At 36.6% G+C, this 26,048-nt stretch overlaps 2 protein-coding genes across 2 annotated transcripts in view; both read right to left on the bottom strand.

Annotated features, from left to right (window-relative positions):
* LOC115214248 overlaps positions 1–26,048 on the bottom strand; it is a 255,736-nt gene that overhangs the window by 74,990 nt on the left and 154,698 nt on the right. The window lies entirely within an intron of this gene.
* Positions 224–24,307, bottom strand: LOC115214251. Its single transcript, XM_036504831.1, has 35 exons — positions 24,175–24,307; positions 21,946–22,119; positions 20,944–21,120; positions 20,569–20,742; positions 20,084–20,257; positions 19,716–19,889; positions 18,353–18,526; positions 17,867–18,040; positions 17,498–17,671; positions 16,492–16,668; positions 16,117–16,290; positions 15,631–15,804; positions 15,264–15,437; positions 14,219–14,392; positions 12,367–12,543; positions 11,992–12,165; positions 11,506–11,679; positions 11,137–11,310; positions 10,133–10,309; positions 9,758–9,931; positions 9,272–9,445; positions 8,904–9,077; positions 7,899–8,075; positions 7,524–7,697; positions 7,038–7,211; positions 6,670–6,843; positions 5,657–5,833; positions 5,282–5,455; positions 4,796–4,969; positions 4,427–4,600; positions 3,422–3,598; positions 3,047–3,220; positions 2,561–2,734; positions 2,195–2,368; positions 224–498 (listed from the first exon to the last, which is right to left on the bottom strand). Exons 1-35 carry the CDS (start codon positions 24,302–24,304, stop codon positions 320–322), a joined length of 6,072 nt encoding a protein of 2,023 aa, XP_036360724.1. The 5' UTR covers positions 24,305–24,307; the 3' UTR covers positions 224–319.

Genomic DNA, 26,048 nt, shown 5'->3' with positions numbered 1-26,048 from the left:
ATCAAATATATATACAGTAATCCCTCGCCACATCGCGGTTCACTTATCACGCATTCAATACATCGTGGTTCACCTGTCACGCAATCAGTACATCGCGGACCTTTCTGGCTAAAATATGTAAATTTATATCGGGTATTCCTCAGCATATAGTGGGTTACTGAGGCCGATAGGTATTTATATTTTTTTTACATTTTAATTATATCTGTGGGAGGTTTTGGAATGTAACACCCGGAATAGTCGTGGGATTACTGTATATGTATTTTACAAGTTTAAAGATAGTGTACAATATAAGAAAGTAATGCAATTTTCACTGAAAAGTTTAACCTCCAAAACTGCCTGTTAATTTGTGTAAGCTTTTCCGAGCTTTGCATAATTCTGGGCCTAATTCTGGGTAAGAAAATTCTTCGCATTTTTTAATCAATTCGTCTAAAGCAGATTTGTCTTTGGTTTTGATTGCCATCTCCATTTGTTCACGTAGTGATTCTGATGTTTGCAATTCTATATAAATATTAACAAAACGCATAAATGATAAGATATAGTGTAAAATTTTCTTAATCTGTATTTCGATTAGATAAAAGATAAGATATGTTTTCCACTTACTTGTATTCTAGGATAAAGAAAATATTGATATTCTGAAATAAGTTTCTGTCGATAACTTACAATAGGAAATGATAAAGTGGTAAGTTCATTTTTTAAATTCCTAATAAAAATTATTAAAAGTATCAATCATAGGATAAGCTATGTATGTATGTGTACAAACCCATACATGTGTGTGCACGTGCGTGTGTGTGTGTGTTTGTGTGCGTCTGTGTGCGAACTAAAAGTTTAGAATGTAAACGCTTGAGATTAAATAAATCGTAATAATAAAATATCAGGACGACTTAAATTTTCATTGATCTGAACATAATTACGCATCAACATGTTTTGATTTCGGGTCTTGTGCCCAGAATAGAAAAGAATATAAAATTCTCGGATATTTCTCTGTCGAAAATTTTGCTTGCAATTCTACATTGCTTTTCCCCAAAATAATGTTAACTTGCCTTCAGTGAATAAAACTGATTAAGGATGTAATTTTCGAAGAGAAAATATAAATGTGGCTATACATTTGAAGCCTTTTAAATATGAAATCGATTTAAATTCACTACGCTGGACCTCCTAATAGCAGTAAATACATTTTTATATGTCCAACTAGGTCTATTTTCAAAACTAATTCAGACACACTTGAAGTTACATTCTGCAACAGTCAATGTCTCCTACTTCTTCAGCTCACATCCCGCGGTATAAGCCAACTAACACTTAAAAATTGAACGACACTTAAAAAATAACAAAAAATCACAGAGGCAGTTCGACAAACATAAAATCATGACCCAGCAGACATTACTGGACGATGAACTCTCTGGACGAATGAAGACCGTTCAAAATACACTCAAAACGTGAGTATAGCATGAATTTCCGAAAGGAGAGTCTGTGCGCGCGCGCAAATGCGTCTGTATGTGTTTGTGTTTGTATGTACGTTTCACGAAATTATATAATGTTGCCCACACAGACTTCGAATTATGCACACTTACTGGCATTGAAATATTGATTTCATTATAAATACATATACGCACGCACAAAATCACAAACACACATGCGCGCGTACGCACGGGACATAATTCGTGCATTCAACCAGAAGATACACGTGAAGAATTCTCCACAAAATCATCACTTTGACAAAGGTTGTTATATTATGGGAAGATGAAGCCAAAGCGGGAATTATAGGAGGGCGATGTCTCTGGTTCATTACGTGCTGCTGACATGTCCTCACATCGTAAATATAGAATGGATTGAAAGCGAATATATTGCAGATAATAGAATGTCTTGGAAGGGATATATGCCTACATTGTGAGTAATAAATGTAGATGTGGTGTGCGTGTATGTGTGTTTGTGTGTGTGTGTATGCCTATGTTTCAGTGTGTGTTTTTCTGAATACATATATTATGCAGTTATTTATATTGCCCTCACAGACGCAGGCTTCTGCACTCTTCCATGCATTGTAATGTTGATATCATTATAAAAGCTTTCCAACGTGCTAGATTCTATATTACATTTCATTTTCTAGTGAATAAATATCTGAAATTCTCCAGGTAATATGACATAAAAAATTGTGCATTTTGCATTGGAAATCTCATCAAAAATAGAAACCAGATCTAACCTCCACGCCCACCACCCAGTGTTTCAAGTACATCCCGGGCTTTGCGCAAGTGATGTCCAAGTTCCGGATATTCTGCCGATTCACATTCCGATATGGCTTTGTCCAATCCCGCAGCATCTTTCGCTTGCATCAATTCTGTTAACCGGTCTCTGAGTGAAGTCGCTGATTTCACATCTATCAAACCAAATCGATGACACCAGGATGACATGATGAAAATTTTACTTTAAATTCTAACACAATTTCAAAATGACAACCATATTGAATTTGAAAAATGAAATTGTTACACATTGATATTATATGTCAGAGATATAATTTATATTTAAGGCGCCATTTACGCACAAGCGACAGTTAAATGCATGTGCTAACCTCCAGATCCGCCTTCAAGTATGTCTAACGCACTTCGAGCTTTCAAGATATCGTCATCCAGCTCTGGCATTCCGGCAGACACGCTTTCTTGTACAATCTTTTGTAAATAGCCTTTGTCTTTCGCTTCAACAGCTTCCTTCAGCTTACCACGTAGGCTATGAACGGATTTATGTCCTAGTGAAAAACATCAAGCAATGTAAATTGGAAGGCATTCTCTCAAATATACATCGATGAAATAGTGAAAGCATTATCTTAGATCATTTGAGGAGAGCCACTTATTTCTACGATGACATTGCAAATGTAATATCCATGGAGTTACATGAACGTTCAATTGAAATACTGCCGCAATATTATATATCGTCTAGTGTTTTCAACTAAATTACGTTGACATCACATTCAATACAACGTATGTTTTGCTTACATAAATTGTCATATGTTACTTATATATATACTTTTCTATAGGCAACGATATTTCAAATATCTAACCTCCGAGACCACCTCCTAAGCTTTCAAGTGTGTCTTTCGCATTTGACAGATTACAACTCAATTCAGGATATGTAACGGCTTCACAGTCTTCAATGATTTGACTGAGAGCTACTTGGTCTTTCAGTTTCGCTGATTTTTCTAGCTCATCTCGTAAACTTTCCACGGTTTTCATGTCTGGCAAAGGAAGTTTTATGAACGTTATACTTACTTCGTGTATGAAACACAGCATTCATCGCTAAACATAATTATTAATGAAAAGTTTCAATAGCCTCATAAAAGAGGCGTTTTCAAATAATGTCTCGATATCATAATAGAAGAATGTATAATATTCTATTAGTACAATAGGCGTTTGAAAGCAAAGTGAATGCTATGTACCTGTTGGAGGTGAAATTTTAACGTCTTTCAATACGTCTCGAGCGACGCTTATGTCTACGTCTAATTCTGGCATTCCAGCAGCGATGCATTCGTGAATTACTTTGTCCAGTGTATCTTTATCTCCCTGCTTCATAGCAGACTTTAGTTTTCGGCGAAGTGATTCGGGCGTCTTCGTCCCTGACAGAGTATTTTAACAACGCAATAAACAAACTTGCAAATAATTTCTGTATATGTCTTTAGTGATGTCATGCACACAATACCAAAGAGTAAAAAACACAAGCAAAAACATCCGTTTGCCAATAATCTCACATACAGGATCATACACAAACAAATAGAAGCAGGCAGAAACACACACCGAAACGCACGGAAACTCACAATCAAATCCAAACAAACATAAATAAGGTTAAACACACTCACACACAAACACATTCACACATGCATACACGGATAGAATTCGTGTGTTCAACGAAAAGTTACACGTGAATATTTTTCCACAAAACCATCACTTTGACAAAGGTTTTTATACTAATGGGAAGACGAAGCCAAAGCGGGAATTACAGGACGATGATGTCTCTGTTCCATTAAGTGCTGCTGACATGTCCTCACATCGTAAATATAGAATGTATTGAAAGCGAATATATTGCAGATTATAGAATGTGTTGGAAGTGATATATGCTTACATTGTAAGTATAAAATGTGGATGTGGTGTGCGTGTATGTGTGTTTGTGTGTGTGTGTATGCCTATTTTTCAGTGTGTGTATTTGTGTATGTTTTTCTGAATACATATATTATGCAGTTATTTATATTGCCCTCACAGACGCAGGCTTCTGCACTCTTCCATGCATTGTAATGTTGATATTATTATAAAAGCTTTCCAACGTGCTAGATTCTATATTACATTTCATTTTCTAATGAATAAATATCTGAAATTCTCCAGGTAATATGACATAAAAAATTGTGCATTTTGCACTGGAAATCTCATCAAAAATAGAAACCAGATCTAACCTCCACGCCCACCACCCAGTGTTTCAAGTACATCCCGGGCTTTGCGCAAGTGAGGTCCAAGTTCCGGATATTCTGCCGATTCACATTCCGATATGGCTTTGTCCAATCCCGCAGCATCTTTCGCTTGCATCAATTCTGTTAACCGGTCTCTGAGTGAAGTCGCTGATTTCACATCTATCAAACCAAATCGATGACACCAGGATGACATGATGAAAATTTTACTTTAAATTCTAACACAATTTCAAAATGACAACCATATTGAATTTGAAAAATGAAATTGTTACACATTGATATTATATGTCAGAGATATTATAATTTATATTTAAGGCGCCATTTACGCACAAGCGACAGTTAAATGCATGTGCTAACCTCCAGATCCGCCTTCAAGTATGTCTAACGCACTTCGAGCTTTCAAGATATCGTCATCCAGCTCTGGCATTCCGGCAGACACGCTTTCTTGTACAATCTTTTGTAAATAGCCTTTGTCTTTCGCTTCAACAGCTTCCTTCAGCTTATCACGTAGGCTATCAACGGATTTATGTCCTAGAGAAAAACATCAAGCAATGTAAATTGGAAGTCATTCTCTCAAATATACATCGATGAAATAGTGAAAGCATTATCTTAGATCATTTGAGGAGAGCCACTTATTTCTACGATGACATTGCAAATGTAATATACATGGAGTTACATGAACGTTCAATTGAAATACTGCCGCAATATTATATATCGTCTGGCGTTGTCAACTAAATTACGTTTACATCACATTCAGTACAACGTATGTTTTGCTTACATAAATTGTCATATGTTACATATATATATACTTTTCTATAGGCAACGATATTTCAAATATCTAACCTCCGCGACCACCTCCTAAGCTTTCAAGTGTGTCTCTCGCTTTTGACAGATCAAAACTCAATTCAGGATATGCAACGGCTTCACAGTCTTCAATGATTTGCCTGAGAGCTACTTTATCTTTCAGTTTCGTTGCTTTTTCTAGCTGATCTCGTAAACTTTCCACGGTTTTCATGTCTGGCAAAGGAAGTTTTATGAACGTTATACTTACTTCGTGTATGAAACACAGCATTCATCGCTAAACATAATTATTAATGAAAAGTTTCAATAGCCTCATAAAAGAGGCGCTTTCAAATGATGTTTCGATATCATAATAGAAGAATGTATAATATTCTATTAGTACAATAGGCGTTTGAAAGCAAAGTGAATGCTATGTACCTGTTGGAGGTGAAATTTTAACGTCTTTCAATACGTCTCGAGCGACGCTTATGTCTACGTCTAATTCTGGCATTCCAGCAGCGATGCATTCGTGAATTACTTTGTCCAGTGTATCTTTATCTCCCTGCTTCATAGCAGACTTTAGTTTTCGGCGAAGTGATTCGGGCGTCTTCGTCCCTGACAGAGTATTTTAACAACGCAATAAACAAACTTGCAAATAATTTCTGTATATGTCTTTAGTGATGTCATGCACACAATACCAAAGAGTAAAAAACACAAGCAAAAACATCCGTTTGCCAATAATCTCACATACAGGATCATACACAAACAAATAGAAGCAGGCAGAAACACACACCGAAACGCACGGAAACTCACAATCAAATCCAAACAAACATAAATAAGGTTAAATACACTCACACACAAACACATTCACACATGCATACACGGATAGAATTCGTGTGTTCAACGAAAAGTTACACGTGAATATTTTCCCACAAAACCATCACTTTGACAAAGGTTTTTATACTAATGGGAAGATGAAGCCAAAGGGGGAATTACAGGACGATGATGTCTCTGTTCCATTAAGTGCTGCTAACATGTCCTCACATCGTAAATATAGAATGTATTGAAAGCGAATATATTGCAGATTATAGAATGTGTTGGAAGTGATATATGCTTACATTGTAAGTATAAAATGTGGATGTGGGCTGCGTGTATGTGTGTTTGTGTGTGTGTGTGTGTGTGTATGCCTATGTGTCAGTGTGTGTATTTGTCTGTGTTTTTCTGAATACATATATTATGCAGTTATTTATATTGCCCTCACAGACGCAGGCTTCTGCACTCTTCCATGCATTGTAATGTTGATATCATTATAAAAGCTTTCCAACGTGCTAGATTCTATATTACATTTCATTTTCTAATGAATAAATATCTGAAATTCTCCAGGTAATATGACATAAAAAATTGTGCATTTTGCACTGGAAATCTCATCAAAAATAGAAACCAGATCTAACCTCCACGCCCACCACCCAGTGTTTCAAGTACATCCCGGGCTTTGCGCAAGTGAGGTCCAAGTTCCGGATATTCTGCCGATTCACATTCCGATATGGCTTTGTCCAATCCCGCAGCATCTTTCGCTTGCATCAATTCTGTTAACCGGTCTCTGAGTGAAGTCGCTGATTTCACATCTATCAAACCAAATCGATGACACCAGGATGACATGATGAAAATTTTACTTTAAATTCTAACACAATTTCAAAATGACAACCATATTGAATTTGAAAAATGAAATTGTTACACATTGATATTATATGTCAGAGATATTATAATTTATATTTTGGCGCCATTTACGCACAAACGACAGTTAAATGCATGTGCTAACCTCCAGATCCGCCTTCAAGTATGTCTAACGCACTTCGAGCTTTCAAGATATCGTCATCCAGCTCTGGCATTCCGGCAGACACGCTTTCTTGTACAATCTTTTGTAAATAGCCTTTGTCTTTCGCTTCAACAGCTTCCTTCAGCTTATCACGTAGGCTATCAACGGATTTATGTCCTAGAGAAAAACATCAAGCAATGTAAATTGGAAGGCATTCTCTCAAATATACATCGATGAAATAGTGAAAGCATTATCTTAGATCATTTGAGGAGAGCCACTTATTTCTACGATGACATTGCAAATGTAATATACATGGAGTTACATGAACGTTCAATTGAAATACTGCCGCAATATTATATATCGTCTGGCGTTGTCAACTAAATTACGTTTACATCACATTCAGTACAACGTATGTTTTGCTTACATAAATTGTCATATGTTACATATATATATACTTTTCTATAGGCAACGATATTTCAAATATCTAACCTCCGCGACCACCTCCTAAGCTTTCAAGTGTGTCTCTCGCTTTTGACAGATCAAAACTCAATTCAGGATATGCAACGGCTTCACAGTCTTCAATGATTTGCCTGAGAGCTACTTTGTCTTTCAGTTTCGTTGCTTTTTCTAGCTGATCTCGTAAACTTTCCACGGTTTTCATGTCTGGCAAAGGAAGTTTTATGAACGTTATACTTACTTCGTGTATGAAACACAGCATTCATCGCTAAACATAATTATTAATGAAAAGTTTCAATAGCCTCATAAAAGAGGCGCTTTCAAATGATGTTTCGATATCATAATAGAAGAATGTATAATATTCTATTAGTACAATAGGCGTTTGAAAGCAAAGTGAATGCTATGTACCTGTTGGAGGTGAAATTTTAACGTCTTTCAATACGTCTCGAGCGACGCTTATGTCTACGTCTAATTCTGGCATTCCAGCAGCGATGCATTCGTGAATTACTTTGTCCAGTGTATCTTTATCTCCCTGCTTCATAGCAGACTTTAGTTTTCGGCGAAGTGATTCGGGCGTCTTCGTCCCTGACAGAGTATTTTAACAACGCAATAAACAAACTTGCAAATAATTTCTGTATATGTCTTTAGTGATGTCATGCACACAATACCAAAGAGTAAAAAACACAAGCAAAAACATCCGTTTGCCAATAATCTCACATACAGGATCATACACAAACAAATAGAAGCAGGCAGAAACACACACCGAAACGCACGGAAACTCACAATCAAATCCAAACAAACATAAATAAGGTTAAATACACTCACACACAAACACATTCACACATGCATACACGGATAGAATTCGTTTGTTCAACGAAAAGTTACACGTGAATATTTTTCCACAAAACCATCACTTTGACAAAGGTTTTTATACTAATGGGAAGATGAATCGAAGGCGGGAATTACAGGACGATGATGTCTCTGTTCCATTAAGTGCTGCTGACATGTCCTCACATCGTAAATATAGAATGTATTGAAAGCGAATATATTGCAGATTATAGAATGTGTTGGAAGTGATATATGCTTACATTGTAAGTATAAAATGTGGATGTGGTGTGCGTGTATGTGTGTTTGTGTGTGTGTGTATGCCTATTTTTCAGTGTGTGTATTTGTGTGTGTTTTTCTGAATACATATATTATGCAGTTTTTTATATTGCCCTCACAGACGCAGGCTTCTGCACTCTTCCATGCATTGTAATGTTGATATCATTATAAAAGCTTTCCAACGTGCTAGATTCTATATTACATTTCATTTTCTAATGAATAAATATCTGAAATTCTCCAGGTAATATGACATAAAAAATTGTGCATTTTGCACTGGAAATCTCATCAAAAATAGAAACCAGATCTAACCTCCACGCCCACCACCCAGTGTTTCAAGTACATCCCGGGCTTTGCGCAAGTGAGGTCCAAGTTCCGGATATTCTGCCGATTCACATTCCGATATGGCTTTGTCCAATCCCGCAGCATCTTTCGCTTGCATCAATTCTGTTAACCGGTCTCTGAGTGAAGTCGCTGATTTCACATCTATCAAACCAAATCGATGACACCAGGATGACATGATGAAAATTTTACTTTAAATTCTAACACAATTTCAAAATGACAACCATATTGAATTTGAAAAATGAAATTGTTACACATTGATATTATATGTCAGAGATATTATAATTATATTTAAGGCGCCATTTACGCACAAGCGACAGTTAAATGCATGTGCTAACCTCCAGATCCGCCTTCAAGTATGTCTAACGCACTTCGAGCTTTCAAGATATCGTCATCCAGCTCTGGCATTCCGGCAGACACGCTTTCTTGTACAATCTTTTGTAAATAGCCTTTGTCTTTCGCTTCAACAGCTTCCTTCAGCTTATCACGTAGGCTATCAACGGATTTATGTCCTAGAGAAAAACATCAAGCAATGTAAATTGGAAGGCATTCTCTCAAATATACATCGATGAAATAGTGAAAGCATTATCTTAGATCATTTGAGGAGAGCCACTTATTTCTACGATGACATTGCAAATGTAATATACATGGAGTTACATGAACGTTCAATTGAAATACTGCCGCAATATTATATATCGTCTGGCGTTGTCAACTAAATTACGTTTACATCACATTCAGTACAACGTATGTTTTGCTTACATAAATTGTCATATGTTACATATATATATACTTTTCTATAGGCAACGATATTTCAAATATCTAACCTCCGCGACCACCTCCTAAGCTTTCAAGTGTGTCTCTCGCTTTTGACAGATCAAAACTCAATTCAGGATATGCAACGGCTTCACAGTCTTCAATGATTTGCCTGAGAGCTACTTTGTCTTTCAGTTTCGTTGCTTTTTCTAGCTGATCTCGTAAACTTTCCACGGTTTTCATGTCTGGCAAAGGAAGTTTTATGAACGTTATACTTACTTCGTGTATGAAACACAGCATTCATCGCTAAACATAATTATTAATGAAAAGTTTCAATAGCCTCATAAAAGAGGCGCTTTCAAATGATGTTTCGATATCATAATAGAAGAATGTATAATATTCTATTAGTACAATAGGCGTTTGAAAGCAAAGTGAATGCTATGTACCTGTTGGAGGTGAAATTTTAACGTCTTTCAATACGTCTCGAGCGACGCTTATGTCTACGTCTAATTCTGGCATTCCAGCAGCGATGCATTCGTGAATTACTTTGTCCAGTGTATCTTTATCTCCCTGCTTCATAGCAGACTTTAGTTTTCGGCGAAGTGATTCGGGCGTCTTCGTCCCTGACAGAGTATTTTAACAACGCAATAAACAAACTTGCAAATAATTTCTGTATATGTCTTTAGTGATGTCATGCACACAATACCAAAGAGTAAAAAACACAAGCAAAAACATCCGTTTGCCAATAATCTCACATACAGGATCATACACAAACAAATAGAAGCAGGCAGAAACACACACCGAAACGCACGGAAACTCACAATCAAATCCAAACAAACATAAATAAGGTTAAATACACTCACACACAAACACATTCACACATGCATACACGGATAGAATTCGTGTGTTCAACGAAAAGTTACACGTGAATATTTTTCCACAAAACCATCACTTTGACAAAGGTTTTTATACTAATGGGAAGATGAAGCCAAAGCGGGAATTACAGGACGATGATGTCTCTGTTCCATTAAGTGCTGCTGACATGTCCTCACATCGTAAATATAGAATGTATTGAAAGCGAATATATTGCAGATTATAGAATGTGTTGGAAGTGATATATGCTTACATTGTAAGTATAAAATGTGGATGTGGTGTGCGTGTATGTGTGTTTGTGTGTGTGTGTATGCCTATTTTTCAGTGTGTGTATTTGTGTGTGTTTTTCTGAATACATATATTATGCAGTTTTTTATATTGCCCTCACAGACGCAGGCTTCTGCACTCTTCCATGCATTGTAATGTTGATATTATTATAAAGCTTTCCAACGTGCTAGATTCTATATTACATTTCATTTTCTAATGAATAAATATCTGAAATTCTCCAGGTAATATGACATAAAAAATTGTGCATTTTGCACTGGAAATCTCATCAAAAATAGAAACCAGATCTAACCTCCACGCCCACCACCCAGTGTTTCAAGTACATCCCGGGCTTTGCGCAAGTGAGGTCCAAGTTCCGGATATTCTGCCGATTCACATTCCGATATGGCTTTGTCCAATCCCGCAGCATCTTTCGCTTGCATCAATTCTGTTAACCGGTCTCTGAGTGAAGTCGCTGATTTCACATCTATCAAACCAAATCGATGACACCAGGATGACATGATGAAAATTTTACTTTAAATTCTAACACAATTTCAAAATGACAACCATATTGAATTTGAAAAATGAAATTGTTACACATTGATATTATATGTCAGAGATATTATAATTTATATTTAAGGCGCCATTTACGCACAAGCGACAGTTAAATGCATGTGCTAACCTCCAGATCCGCCTTCAAGTATGTCTAACGCACTTCGAGCTTTCAAGATATCGTCATCCAGCTCTGGCATTCCGGCAGACACGCTTTCTTGTACAATCTTTTGTAAATAGCCTTTGTCTTTCGCTTCAACAGCTTCCTTCAGCTTATCACGTAGGCTATCAACGGATTTATGTCCTAGAGAAAAACATCAAGCAATGTAAATTGGAAGGCATTCTCTCAAATATACATCGATGAAATAGTGAAAGCATTATCTTAGATCATTTGAGGAGAGCCACTTATTTCTACGATGACATTGCAAATGTAATATACATGGAGTTACATGAACGTTCAATTGAAATACTGCCGCAATATTATATATCGTCTGGCGTTGTCAACTAAATTACGTTTACATCACATTCAGTACAACGTATGTTTTGCTTACATAAATTGTCATATGTTACATATATATATACTTTTCTATAGGCAACGATATTTCAAATATCTAACCTCCGCGACCACCTCCTAAGCTTTCAAGTGTGTCTCTCGCTTTTGACAGATCAAAACTCAATTCAGGATATGCAACGGCTTCACAGTCTTCAATGATTTGCCTGAGAGCTACTTTGTCTTTCAGTTTCGTTGCTTTTTCTAGCTGATCTCGTAAACTTTCCACGGTTTTCATGTCTGGCAAAGGAAGTTTTATGAACGTTATACTTACTTCGTGTATGAAACACAGCATTCATCGCTAAACATAATTATTAATGAAAAGTTTCAATAGCCTCATAAAAGAGGCGCTTTCAAATGATGTTTCGATATCATAATAGAAGAATGTATAATATTCTATTAGTACAATAGGCGTTTGAAAGCAAAGTGAATGCTATGTACCTGTTGGAGGTGAAATTTTAACGTCTTTCAATACGTCTCGAGCGACGCTTATGTCTACGTCTAATTCTGGCATTCCAGCAGCGATGCATTCGTGAATTACTTTGTCCAGTGTATCTTTATCTCCCTGCTTCATAGCAGACTTTAGTTTTCGGCGAAGTGATTCGGGCGTCTTCGTCCCTGACAGAGTATTTTAACAACGCAATAAACAAACTTGCAAATAATTTCTGTATATGTCTTTAGTGATGTCATGCACACAATACCAAAGAGTAAAAAACACAAGCAAAAACATCCGTTTGCCAATAATCTCACATACAGGATCATACACAAACAAATAGAAGCAGGCAGAAACACACACCGAAACGCACGGAAACTCACAATCAAATCCAAACAAACATAAATAAGGTTAAATACACTCACACACAAACATATTCACACTTGCATACACGGATAGGATTCGTGTGTTCAACGAAAAGTTACACGTGAATATTTTTCCACAAAACCATCACTTTGACAAAGGTTTTTATACTAATGGGAAGATGAAGCCAAAGCGGGAATTACAGGACGATGATGTCTCTGTTCCATTAAGTGCTGCTGACATGTCCTCACATCGTAAATATAGAATGTATTGAAAGCGAATATATTGCAGATTATAGAATGTGTTGGAAGTGATATATGCTTACATTGTAAGTATAAAATGTGAATGTGGTGTGCGTGTATGTGTGTTGTGTGTGTGTGTATGCCTATTTTTCAGTGTGTGTATTGTGTGTGTTTTCTGAATACATATATTATGCAGTTTTTTATATTGCCCTCACAGACGCAGGCTTCTGCACTCTTCCATGCATTGTAATGTTGATATTATTATAAAAGCTTTCCAACGTGCTAGATTCTATATTACATTTCATTTTCTAATGAATAAATATCTGAAATTCTCCAGGTAATATGACATAAAAAATTGTGCATTTTGCACTGGAAATCTCATCAAAAATAGAAACCAGATCTAACCTCCACGCCCACCACCCAGTGTTTCAAGTACATCCCGGGCTTGCGCAAGTGAGGTCCAAGTTCCGGATATTCTGCCGATTCACATTCCGATATGGCTTTGTCCAATCCCGCAGCATCTTTCGCTTGCATCAATTCTGTTAACCGGTCTCTGAGTGAAGTCGCTGATTTCACATCTATCAAACCAAATCGATGACACCAGGATGACATGATGAAAATTTACTTTAATTCTAACACAATTTCAAAATGACAACCATATTGAATTTGAAAAATGAAATTGTTACACATTGATATTATATGTCAGAGATATTATAATTTATATTTAAGGCGCCATTTACGCACAAGCGACAGTTAAATGCATGTGCTAACCTCCAGATCCGCCTTCAAGTATGTCTAACGCACTTCGAGCTTTCAAGATATCGTCATCCAGCTCTGGCATTCGGCAGACACGCTTTCTTGTACAATCTTTTGTAAATAGCCTTTGTCTTTCGCTTCAACAGCTTCCTTCAGCTTATCACGTAGGCTATCAACGGATTTATGTCCTAGAGAAAAACATAAGCAATGTAAATTGGAAGGCATTCTCTCAAATATACATCGATGAAATAGTGAAAGCATTATCTTAGATCATTTGAGGAGAGCCACTTATTTCTACGATGACATTGCAAATGTAATATACATGGAGTTACATGAACGTTCAATTGAAATACTGCCGCAATATTATATATCGTCTGGCGTTGTCAACTAAATTACGTTTACATCACATTCAGTACAACGTATGTTTTGCTTACATAAATTGTCATATGTTACATATATATATACTTTTCTATAGGCAACGATATTTCAAATATCTAACCTCCGCGACCACCTCCTAAGCTTTCAAGTGTGTCTCTCGCTTTTGACAGATCAAAACTCAATTCAGGATATGCAACGGCTTCACAGTCTTCAATGATTTGCCTGAGAGCTACTTTGTCTTTCAGTTTCGTTGCTTTTTCTAGCTGATCTCGTAAACTTTCCACGGTTTTCATGTCTGGCAAAGGAAGTTTTATGAACGTTATACTTACTTCGTGTATGAAACACAGCATTCATCGCTAAACATAATTATTAATGAAAAGTTTCAATAGCCTCATAAAAGAGGCGCTTTCAAATGATGTTTCGATATCATAATAGAAGAATGTACAATATTCTATTAGTACAATAGGCGTTTGAAAGCAAAGTGATGCTGTACCTGTTGGAGGTGAAATTTTAACGTCTTTCAATACGTCTCGAGCGACGCTTATGTCTACGTCTAATTCTGGCATTCCAGCAGCGATGCATTCGTGAATTACTTTGTCCAGTGTATCTTTATCTCCTGCTTCATAGCAGACTTTAGTTTTCGGCGAAGTGATTCGGGCGTCTTCGTCCCTGCACGAGTAGTTTATTTTTAATAAACAAACTTGCAAATAATTTCTGTATATGTCTTTAGTGATGTCATGCATTAAGTGCTGCTGACATGTCCTCACATCGTAAATATAGAATGTATTGAAAGCGAATATATTGCAGATTATAGAATGTGTTGGAAGTGATATATGCTTACATTGTAAGTATAAAATGTGGATGTGGTGCGTGTATGTGTGTTGTGTGTGTGTGTGTGTATGCCTATTTTTCAGTGTGTGTATTTGTGTGTGTTTTTTCTGAATACATATATTATGCAGTTTTTATATTGCCCTCACAGACGCAGGCTTCTGCACTCTTCCATGCATTGTAATGTTGATATCATTATAAAAGCTTTCCAACGTGCTAGATTCTATATTACATTTCATTTTCTAATGAATAAATATCTGAAATTCTCCAGGTAATATGACATAAAAAATTGTGCATTTTGCACTGGAAATCTCATCAAAATAGAAACCAGATCTAACCTCCACGCCCACCACCCAGTGTTTCAAGTACATCCCGGGCTTTGCGCAAGTGAGGTCCAAGTTCCGGATATTCTGCCGATTCACATTCCGATATGGCTTTGTCCAATCCCGCAGCATCTTTCGCTTGCATCAATTCTGTTAACCGGTCTCTGAGTGAAGTCGCTGATTTCACATCTATCAAACCAAATCGATGACACCAGGATGACATGATGAAATTTTACTTTAAATTCTAACACATTTCAAAATGACAACCATATTGAATTTGAAAAATGAAATTGTTACACATTGATATTATATGTCAGAGATATTATAATTTATATTTAAGGCGCCATTTACGCACAAGCGACAGTTAAATGCATGTGCTAACCTCCAGATCCGCCTTCAAGTATGTCTAACGCACTTCGAGCTTTCAAGATATCGTCATCCAGCTCTGGCATTCCGGCAGACACGCTTTCTTGTACAATCTTTTGTAAATAGCCTTTGTCTTTCGCTTCAACAGCTTCCTTCAGCTTATCACGTAGGCTATCAACGGATTTATGTCCTAGAGAAAAACATCAAGCAATGTAAATTGGAAGGCATTCTCTCAAATATACATCGATGAAATAGTGAAAGCATTATCTTAGATCATTTGAGGAGAGCCACTTATTTCTACGATGACATTGCAAATGTAATATACATGGAGTTACATGAACGTTCAATTGAAATACTGCCGCAATATTATATATCGTCTGGCGTTGTCAACTAAATTACGTTTACATCACATTCAGTACAACGTATGTTTTGCTTACATAAATTGTCATATGTTACATATATATATACTTTTCTATAGGCAACGATATTTCAAATATCTAACCTCCGCGACCACCTCCTAAGCTTTCAAGTGTGTCTCTCGCTTTTGACAGATCAAAACTCAATTCAGGATATGCAACGGCTTCACAGTCTTCAATGATTTGCCTGAGAGCTACTTTGTCTTTCAGTTTCGTTGCTTTTTCTAGCTGATCTCGTAAACTTTCCACGGTTTTCATGTCTGGCAAAGGAAGTTTTATGAACGTTATACTTACTTCGTGTATGAAACACAGCATTCATCGCTAAACATAATTATTAATGAAAAGTTTCAATAGCCTCATAAAAGAGGCGCTTTCAAATGATGTTTCGATATCATAATAGAAGAATGTATAATATTCTATTAGTACAATAGGCGTTTGAAAGCAAAGTGAATGCTATGTACCTGTTGGAGGTGAAATTTTAACGTCTTTCAATACGTCTCGAGCGACGCTTATGTCTACGTCTAATTCTGGCATTCCAGCAGCGATGCATTCGTGAATTACTTTGTCCAGTGTATCTTTATCTCCCTGCTTCATAGCAGACTTTAGTTTTCGGCGAAGTGATTCGGGCGTCTTCGTCCCTGACAGAGTATTTTAACAACGCAATAAACAAACTTGCAAATAATTTCTGTATATGTCTTTAGTGATGTCATGCACACAATACCAAAGAGTAAAAAACACAAGCAAAAACATCCGTTTGCCAATAATCTCACATACAGGATCATACACAAACAAATAGAAAGGCAGCAGAAACACACACCGAAACGCACGGAAACTCACAATCAAATCCAAACAAACATAAATAAGGTTAAATACACTCACACACAAACACATTCACACATGCATACACGGATAGAATTCGTGTGTTCAACGAAAAGTTACACGTGAATATTTTTCCACAAAACCATCACTTTGACAAAGGTTTTTATACTAATGGGAAGATGAAGCCAAAGCGGGAATTACAGGACGATGATGTCTCTGTTCCATTAAGTGCTGCTGACATGTCCTCACATCGTAAATATAGAATGTATTGAAAGCGAATATATTGCAGATTATAGAATGTGTTGGAAGTGATATATGCTTACATTGTAAGTATAAAATGTGGATGTGGTGTGCGTGTATGTGTGTGTTTGTGTGTGTGTGTATGCCTATTTTCAGTGTGTGTATTTGTGTGTGTTTTTCTGAATACATATATTATGCAGTTTTTATATTGCCCTCACAGACGCAGGCTTCTGCACTCTTCCATGCATTGTAATGTTGATATTATTATAAAAGCTTTCCAACGTGCTAGATTCTATATTACATTTCATTTTCTAATGAATAAATATCTGAAATTCTCCAGGTAATATGACATAAAAAATTGTGCATTTTGCACTGGAAATCTCATCAAAAATAGAAACCAGATCTAACCTCCACGCCCACCACCCAGTGTTTCAAGTACATCCCGGGCTTTGCGCAAGTGAGGTCCAAGTTCCGGATATTCTGCCGATTCACATTCCGATATGGCTTTGTCCAATCCCGCAGCATCTTTCGCTTGCATCAATTCTGTTAACCGGTCTCTGAGTGAAGTCGCTGATTTCACATCTATCAAACCAAATCGATGACACCAGGATGACATGATGAAAATTTTACTTTAAATTCTAACACAATTTCAAAATGACAACCATATTGAATTTGAAAAATGAAATTGTTACACATTGATATTATATGTCAGAGATATTATAATTTATATTTAAGGCGCCATTTACGCACAAGCGACAGTTAAATGCATGTGCTAACCTCCAGATCCGCCTTCAAGTATGTCTAACGCACTTCGAGCTTTCAAGATATCGTCATCCAGCTCTGGCATTCCGGCAGACACGCTTTCTTGTACAATCTTTTGTAAATAGCCTTTGTCTTTCGCTTCAACAGCTTCCTTCAGCTTATCACGTAGGCTATCAACGGATTTATGTCCTAGAGAAAAACATCAAGCAATGTAAATTGGAAGGCATTCTCTCAAATATACATCGATGAAATAGTGAAAGCATTATCTTAGATCATTTGAGGAGAGCCACTTATTTCTACGATGACATTGCAAATGTAATATACATGGAGTTACATGAACGTTCAATTGAAATACTGCCGCAATATTATATATCGTCTGGCGTTGTCAACTAAATTACGTTTACATCACATTCAGTACAACGTATGTTTTGCTTACATAAATTGTCATATGTTACATATATATATACTTTTCTATAGGCAACGATATTTCAAATATCTAACCTCCGCGACCACCTCCTAAGCTTTCAAGTGTGTCTCTCGCTTTTGACAGATCAAAACTCAATTCAGGATATGCAACGGCTTCACAGTCTTCAATGATTTGCCTGAGAGCTACTTTGTCTTTCAGTTTCGTTGCTTTTTCTAGCTGATCTCGTAAACTTTCCACGGTTTTCATGTCTGGCAAAGGAAGTTTTATGAACGTTATACTTACTTCGTGTATGAAACACAGCATTCATCGCTAAACATAATTATTAATGAAAAGTTTCAATAGCCTCATAAAAGAGGCGCTTTCAAATGATGTTTCGATATCATAATAGAAGAATGTATATATTCTATTAGTACAATAGGCGTTTGAAAGCAAAGTGAATGCTATGTACCTGTTGGAGGTGAAATTTTAACGTCTTTCAATACGTCTCGAGCGACGCTTATGTCTACGTCTAATTCTGGCATTCCAGCAGCGATGCATTCGTGAATTACTTTGTCCAGTGTATCTTTATCCCTGCTTCATAGCAGACTTTAGTTTTCGGCGAAGTGATTCGGGCGTCTTCGTCCCTGACAGAGTATTTTAACAACGCAATAAACAAACTTGCAAATAATTTCTGTATATGTCTTTAGTGATGTCATGCACACAATACCAAAGAGTAAAAAACACAAGCAAAAACATCCGTTTGCCAATAATCTCACATACAGGATCATACACAACAAATAGAAGCAGGCAGAAACACACACCGAAACGCACGGAAACTCACAATCAAATCCAAACAAACATAAATAAGGTTAAATACACTCACACAAAACACATTCACACATGCATACACGGATAGAATTCGTGTGTTCAACGAAAAGTTACACGTGAATATTTTTCCACAAAACCATCACTTTGACAAAGGTTTTTATACTAATGGGAAGATGAATCCAAAGCGGGAATTACAGGACGATGATGTCTCTGTTCCATTAAGTGCTGCTGACATGTCCTCACATCGTAAATATAGAATGTATTGAAAGCGAATATATTGCAGATTATAGAATGTGTTGGAAGTGATATATGCTTACATTGTAAGTATAAAATGTGAATGTGGTGTGCGTGTATGTGTGTTTGTGTGTGTGTGTATGCCTATTTTTCAGTGTGTGTTTTTCTGAATACATATATTATGCAGTTTTTTATATTGCCCTCACAGACGCAGGCTTCTGCACTCTTCCATGCATTGTAATGTTGATATTATTATAAAAGCTTTCCAACGTGCTAGATTCTATATTACATTTCATTTTCTAATGAATAAATATCTGAAATTCTCCAGGTAATATGACATAAAAAATTGTGCATTTTGCACTGGAAATCTCATCAAAAATAGAAACCAGATCTAACCTCCACGCCCACCACCCAGTGTTTCAAGTACATCCCGGGCTTTGCGCAAGTGAGGTCCAAGTTCCGGATATTCTGCCGATTCACATTCCGATATGGCTTTGTCCAATCCCGCAGCATCTTTCGCTTGCATCAATTCTGTTAACCGGTCTCTGAGTGAAGTCGCTGATTTCACATCTATCAAACCAAATCGATGACACCAGGATGACATGATGAAAATTTACTTTAAATTCTAACACAATTTCAAAATGACAACCATATTGAATTTGAAAAATGAAATTGTTACACATTGATATTATATGTCAGAGATATTATAATTTATATTTAAGGCGCCATTTACGCACAAGCGACAGTTAAATGCATGTGCTAACCTCCAGATCCGCCTTCAAGTATGTCTAACGCACTTCGAGCTTTCAAGATATCGTCATCCAGCTCTGGCATTCCGGCAGACACGCTTTCTTGTACAATCTTTTGTAAATAGCCTTTGTCTTTCGCTTCAACAGCTTCCTTCAGCTTATCACGTAGGCTATCAACGGATTTATGTCCTAGAGAAAAACATCAAGCAATGTAAATTGGAAGGCATTCTCTCAAATATACATCGATGAAATAGTGAAAGCATTATCTTAGATCATTTGAGGAGAGCCACTTATTTCTACGATGACATTGCAAATGTAATATACATGGAGTTACATGAACGTTCAATTGAAATACTGCCGCAATATTATATATCGTCTGGCGTTGTCAACTAAATTACGTTTACATCACATTCAGTACAACGTATGTTTTGCTTACATAAATTGTCATATGTTACATATATATATACTTTCTATAGGCAACGATATTTCAAATATCTAACCTCCGCGACCACCTCCTAAGCTTTCAAGTGTGTCTCTCGCTTTTGACAGATCAAAACTCAATTCAGGATATGCAACGGCTTCACAGTCTTCAATGATTTGCCTGAGAGCTACTTTGTCTTTCAGTTTCGTTGCTTTTTCTAGCTGATCTCGTAAACTTTCCACGGTTTTCATGTCTGGCAAAGGAAGTTTTATGAACGTTATACTTACTTCGTGTATGAAACACAGCATTCATCGCTAAACATAATTATTAATGAAAAGTTTCAATAGCCTCATAAAAGAGGCGCTTTCAAATGATGTTTCGATATCATAATAGAAGAATGTATAATATTCTATTAGTACAATAGGCGTTTGAAAGCAAAGTGAATGCTATGTACCTGTTGGAGGTGAAATTTTAACGTCTTTCAATACGTCTCGAGCGACGCTTATGTCTACGTCTAATTCTGGCATTCCAGCAGCGATGCATTCGTGAATTACTTTGTCCAGTGTATCTTTATCTCCCTGCTTCATAGCAGACTTTAGTTTTCGGCGAAGTGATTCGGGCGTCTTCGTCCCTGACAGAGTATTTTAACAACGCAATAAACAAACTTGCAAATAATTTCTGTATATGTCTTTAGTGATGTCATGCACACAATACCAAAGAGTAAAAAACACAAGCAAAAACATCCGTTTGCCAATAATCTCACATAGGAGGATCATACAAACAAATAGAAGCAGGCAGAAACACACACCGAAACGCACGGAAACTCACAATCAAATCCAAACAAACATAAATAAGGTTAAATACACTCACACAAAAACACATTCACACATGCATACACGGATAGAATTCGTGTGTTCAACGAAAAGTTACACGTGAATATTTTCCCACAAAACCATCACTTTGACAAAGGTTTTTATACTAATGGGAAGATGAAGCCAAAGCGGGAATTACAGGACGATGATGTCTCTGTTCCATTAAGTGCTGCTAACATGTCCTCACATCGTAAATATAGAATGTATTGAAAGCGAATATATTGCAGATTATAGAATGTGTTGGAAGTGATATATGCTTACATTGTAAGTATAAAATGTGGATGTGGTGTGCGTGTATGTGTGTTGGTGTGTGTGTATGCCTATTTTTCAGTGTGTGTATTTGTGTGTGTTTTTCTGAATACATATATTATGCAGTTTTTTATATTGCCCTCACAGACGCAGGCTTCTGCACTCTTCCATGCATTGTAATGTTGATATTATTATAAAAGCTTTCCAACGTGCTAGATTCTATATTACATTTCATTTTCTAATGAATAAATATCTGAAATTCTCCAGGTAATATGACATAAAAAATTGTGCATTTTGCACTGGAAATCTCATCAAAAATAGAAACCAGATCTAACCTCCACGCCCACCACCCAGTGTTTCAAGTACATCCCGGGCTTTGCGCAAGTGAGGTCCAAGTTCCGGATATTCTGCCGATTCACATTCCGATATGGCTTTGTCCAATCCCGCAGCATCTTTCGCTTGCATCAATTCTGTTAACCGGTCTCTGAGTGAAGTCGCTGATTTCACATCTATCAAACCAAATCGATGACACCAGGATGACATGATGAAAATTTACTTTAAATTCTAACACAATTTCAAAATGACAACCATATTGAATTTGAAAAATGAAATTGTTACACATTGATATTATATGTCAGAGATATTATAATTTATATTTAAGGCGCCATTTACGCACAAGCGACAGTTAAATGCATGTGCTAACCTCCAGATCCGCCTTCAAGTATGTCTAACGCACTTCGAGCTTTCAAGATATCGTCATCCAGCTCTGGCATTCCGGCAGACACGCTTTCTTGTACAATCTTTTGTAAATAGCCTTTGTCTTTCGCTTCAACAGCTTCCTTCAGCTTATCACGTAGGCTATCAACGGATTTATGTCCTAGAGAAAAACATCAAGCAATGTAAATTGGAAGGCATTCTCTCAAATATACATCGATGAAATAGTGAAAGCATTATCTTAGATCATTTGAGGAGAGCCACTTATTTCTACGATGACATTGCAAATGTAATATACATGGAGTTACATGAACGTTCAATTGAAATACTGCCGCAATATTATATATCGTCTGGCGTTGTCAACTAAATTACGTTTACATCACATTCAGTACAACGTATGTTTTGCTTACATAAACTGTCATATGTTACATATATATATATACTTTTCTATAGGCAACGATATTTCAAATATCTAACCTCCGCGACCACCTCCTAAGCTTTCAAGTGTGTCTCTCGCTTTTGACAGATCAAAACTCAATTCAGGATATGCAACGGCTTCACAGTCTTCAATGATTTGCCTGAGAGCTACTTTGTCTTTCAGTTTCGTTGCTTTTTCTAGCTGATCTCGTAAACTTTCCACGGTTTCATGTCTGGCAAAGGAAGTTTTATGAACGTTATACTTACTTCGTGTATGAAACACAGCATTCATCGCTAAACATAATTATTAATGAAAAGTTTCAATAGCCTCATAAAAGAGGCGCTTTCAAATGATGTTTCGATATCATAATAGAAGAATGTATAATATTCTATTAGTACAATAGGCGTTTGAAAGCAAAGTGAATGCTATGTACCTGTGGAGGTGAAATTTTAACGTCTTTCAATACGTCTCGAGCGACGCTTATGTCTACGTCTAATTCTGGCATTCCAGCAGCGATGCATTCGTGAATTACTTTGTCCAGTGTATCTTTATCTCCCTGCTTCATAGCAGACTTTAGTTTTCGGCGAAGTGATTCGGGCGTCTTCGTCCCTGACAGAGTATTTTAACAACGCAATAAACAAACTTGCAAATAATTTCTGTATATGTCTTTAGTGATGTCATGCACACAATACCAAGAGTAAAAAACACAAGCAAAAACATCCGTTTGCCAATAATCACATACAGGATCATACACAAACAAATAGAAGCAGGCAGAGAAAACACACACCGAAACGCACGGAAACTCACAATCAAATCCAAACAAACATAAATAAGGTTAAATACACTCACACAAACACATTCACACATGCATACACGGATAGAATTCGTGTGTTCAACGAAAAGTTACACGTGAATATTTTTCCACAAAACCATCACTTTGACAAAGGTTTTTATACTAATGGGAAGATGAAGCCAAAGCGGGAATTACAGGACGATGATGTCTCTGTTCCATTAAGTGCTGCTGACATGTCCTCACATCGTAAATATAGAATGTATTGAAAGCGAATATATTGCAGATTATAGAATGTGTTGGAAGTGATATATGCTTACATTGTAAGTATAAAATGTGGATGTGGTGTGCGTGTATGTGTGTTTGTGTGTGTGTGTATGCCTATTTTTCAGTGTGTGTATTTGTGTGTTTTTCTGAATACATATATTATGCAGTTTTTTATATGCCCTCACAGACGCAGGCTTCTGCACTCTTCCATGCATTGTAATGTTGATATTATTATAAAAGCTTTCCAACGTGCTAGATTCTATATTACATTTCATTTTCTAATGAATAAATATCTGAAATTCTCCAGGTAAATGACATAAAAAAATTGTGCATTTTGCACTGGAAATCTCATCAAAAATAGAAACCAGATCTAACCTCCACGCCCACCACCCAGTGTTTCAAGTACATCCCGGGCTTTGCGCAAGTGAGGTCCAAGTTCCGGATATTCTGCCGATTCACATTCCGATATGGCTTTGTCCAATCCCGCAGCATCTTTCGCTTGCATCAATTCTGTAACCGGTCTCTGAGTGAAGTCGCTGATTTCACATCTATCAAACCAAATCGATGACACCAGGATGACATGATGAAATTTTACTTTAAATTCTAACACAATTTCAAAATGACAACCATATTGAATTTGAAAAATGAAATTGTTACACATTGATATTATATGTCAGAGATATTATAATTTATATTTAAGGCGCCATTTACGCACAAGCGACAGTTAAATGCATGTGCTAACCTCCAGATCCGCCTTCAAGTATGTCTAACGCACTTCGAGCTTTCAAGATATCGTCATCCAGCTCTGGCATTCCGGCAGACACGCTTTCTTGTACAATCTTTTGTAAATAGCCTTTGTCTTTCGCTTCAACAGCTTCCTTCAGCTTATCACGTAGGCTATCAACGGATTTATGTCCTAGAGAAAAACATCAAGCAATGTAAATTGGAAGGCATTCTCTCAAATATACATCGATGAAATAGTGAAAGCATTATCTTAGATCATTTGAGGAGAGCCACTTATTTCTACGATGACATTGCAAATGTAATATACATGGAGTTACATGAACGTTCAATTGAAATACTGCCGCAATATTATATATCGTCTGGCGTTGTCAACTAAATTACGTTTACATCACATTCAGTACAACGTATGTTTTGCTTACATAAATTGTCATATGTTACATATATATATACTTTTCTATAGGCAACGATATTTCAAATATCTAACCTCCGCGACCACCTCCTAAGCTTTCAAGTGTGTCTCTCGCTTTTGACAGATCAAAACTCAATTCAGGATATGCAACGGCTTCACAGTCTTCAATGATTTGCCTGAGAGCTACTTTGTCTTTCAGTTTCGTTGCTTTTTCTAGCTGATCTCGTAAACTTTCCACGGTTTTCATGTCTGGCAAAGGAAGTTTTATGAACGTTATACTTACTTCGTGTATGAAACACAGCATTCATCGCTAAACATAATTATTAATGAAAAGTTTCAATAGCCTCATAAAAGAGGCGCTTTCAAATGATGTTTCGATATCATAATAGAAGAATGTATAATATTCTATTAGTACAATAGGCGTTTGAAAGCAAAGTGAATGCTATGTACCTGTTGGAGGTGAAATTTTAACGTCTTTCAATACGTCTCGAGCGACGCTTATGTCTACGTCTAATTCTGGCATTCCAGCAGCGATGCATTCGTGAATTACTTTGTCCAGTGTATCTTTATCTCCCTGCTTCATAGCAGACTTTAGTTTTCGGCGAAGTGATTCGGGCGTCTTCGTCCCTGACAGAGTATTTTAACAACGCAATAAACAAACTTGCAAATAATTTCTGTATATGTCTTTAGTGATGTCATGCACACAATACCAAAGAGTAAAAAACACAAGCAAAAACATCCGTTTGCCAATAATCTCACATACAGGATCATACACAAACAAATAGAAGCAGGCAGAAACACACACCGAAACGCACGGAAACTCACAATCAAATCCAAACAAACATAAATAAGGTTAAATACACTCACACACAAACACATTCACACATGCATACACGGATAGAATTCGTGTGTTCAACGAAAAGTTACACGTGAATATTTTTCCACAAAACCATCACTTTGACAAAGGTTTTATACTAATGGGAAGATGAAGCCAAAGCGGGAATTACAGGACGATGATGTCTCTGTTCCATTAAGTGCTGCTGACATGTCCTCACATCGTAATATAGAATGTATTGAAAGCGAATATATTGCAGAT

The sequence above is a fragment of the Octopus sinensis genome, linkage group LG7 (assembly GCF_006345805.1).
Source record: "Octopus sinensis linkage group LG7, ASM634580v1, whole genome shotgun sequence".
Lineage (NCBI taxonomy): Eukaryota > Metazoa > Mollusca > Cephalopoda > Octopoda > Octopodidae > Octopus > Octopus sinensis.
Note: the sequence above shows the minus strand (reverse complement) of the source record. Positions and strands in the feature narration are given on the sequence as shown.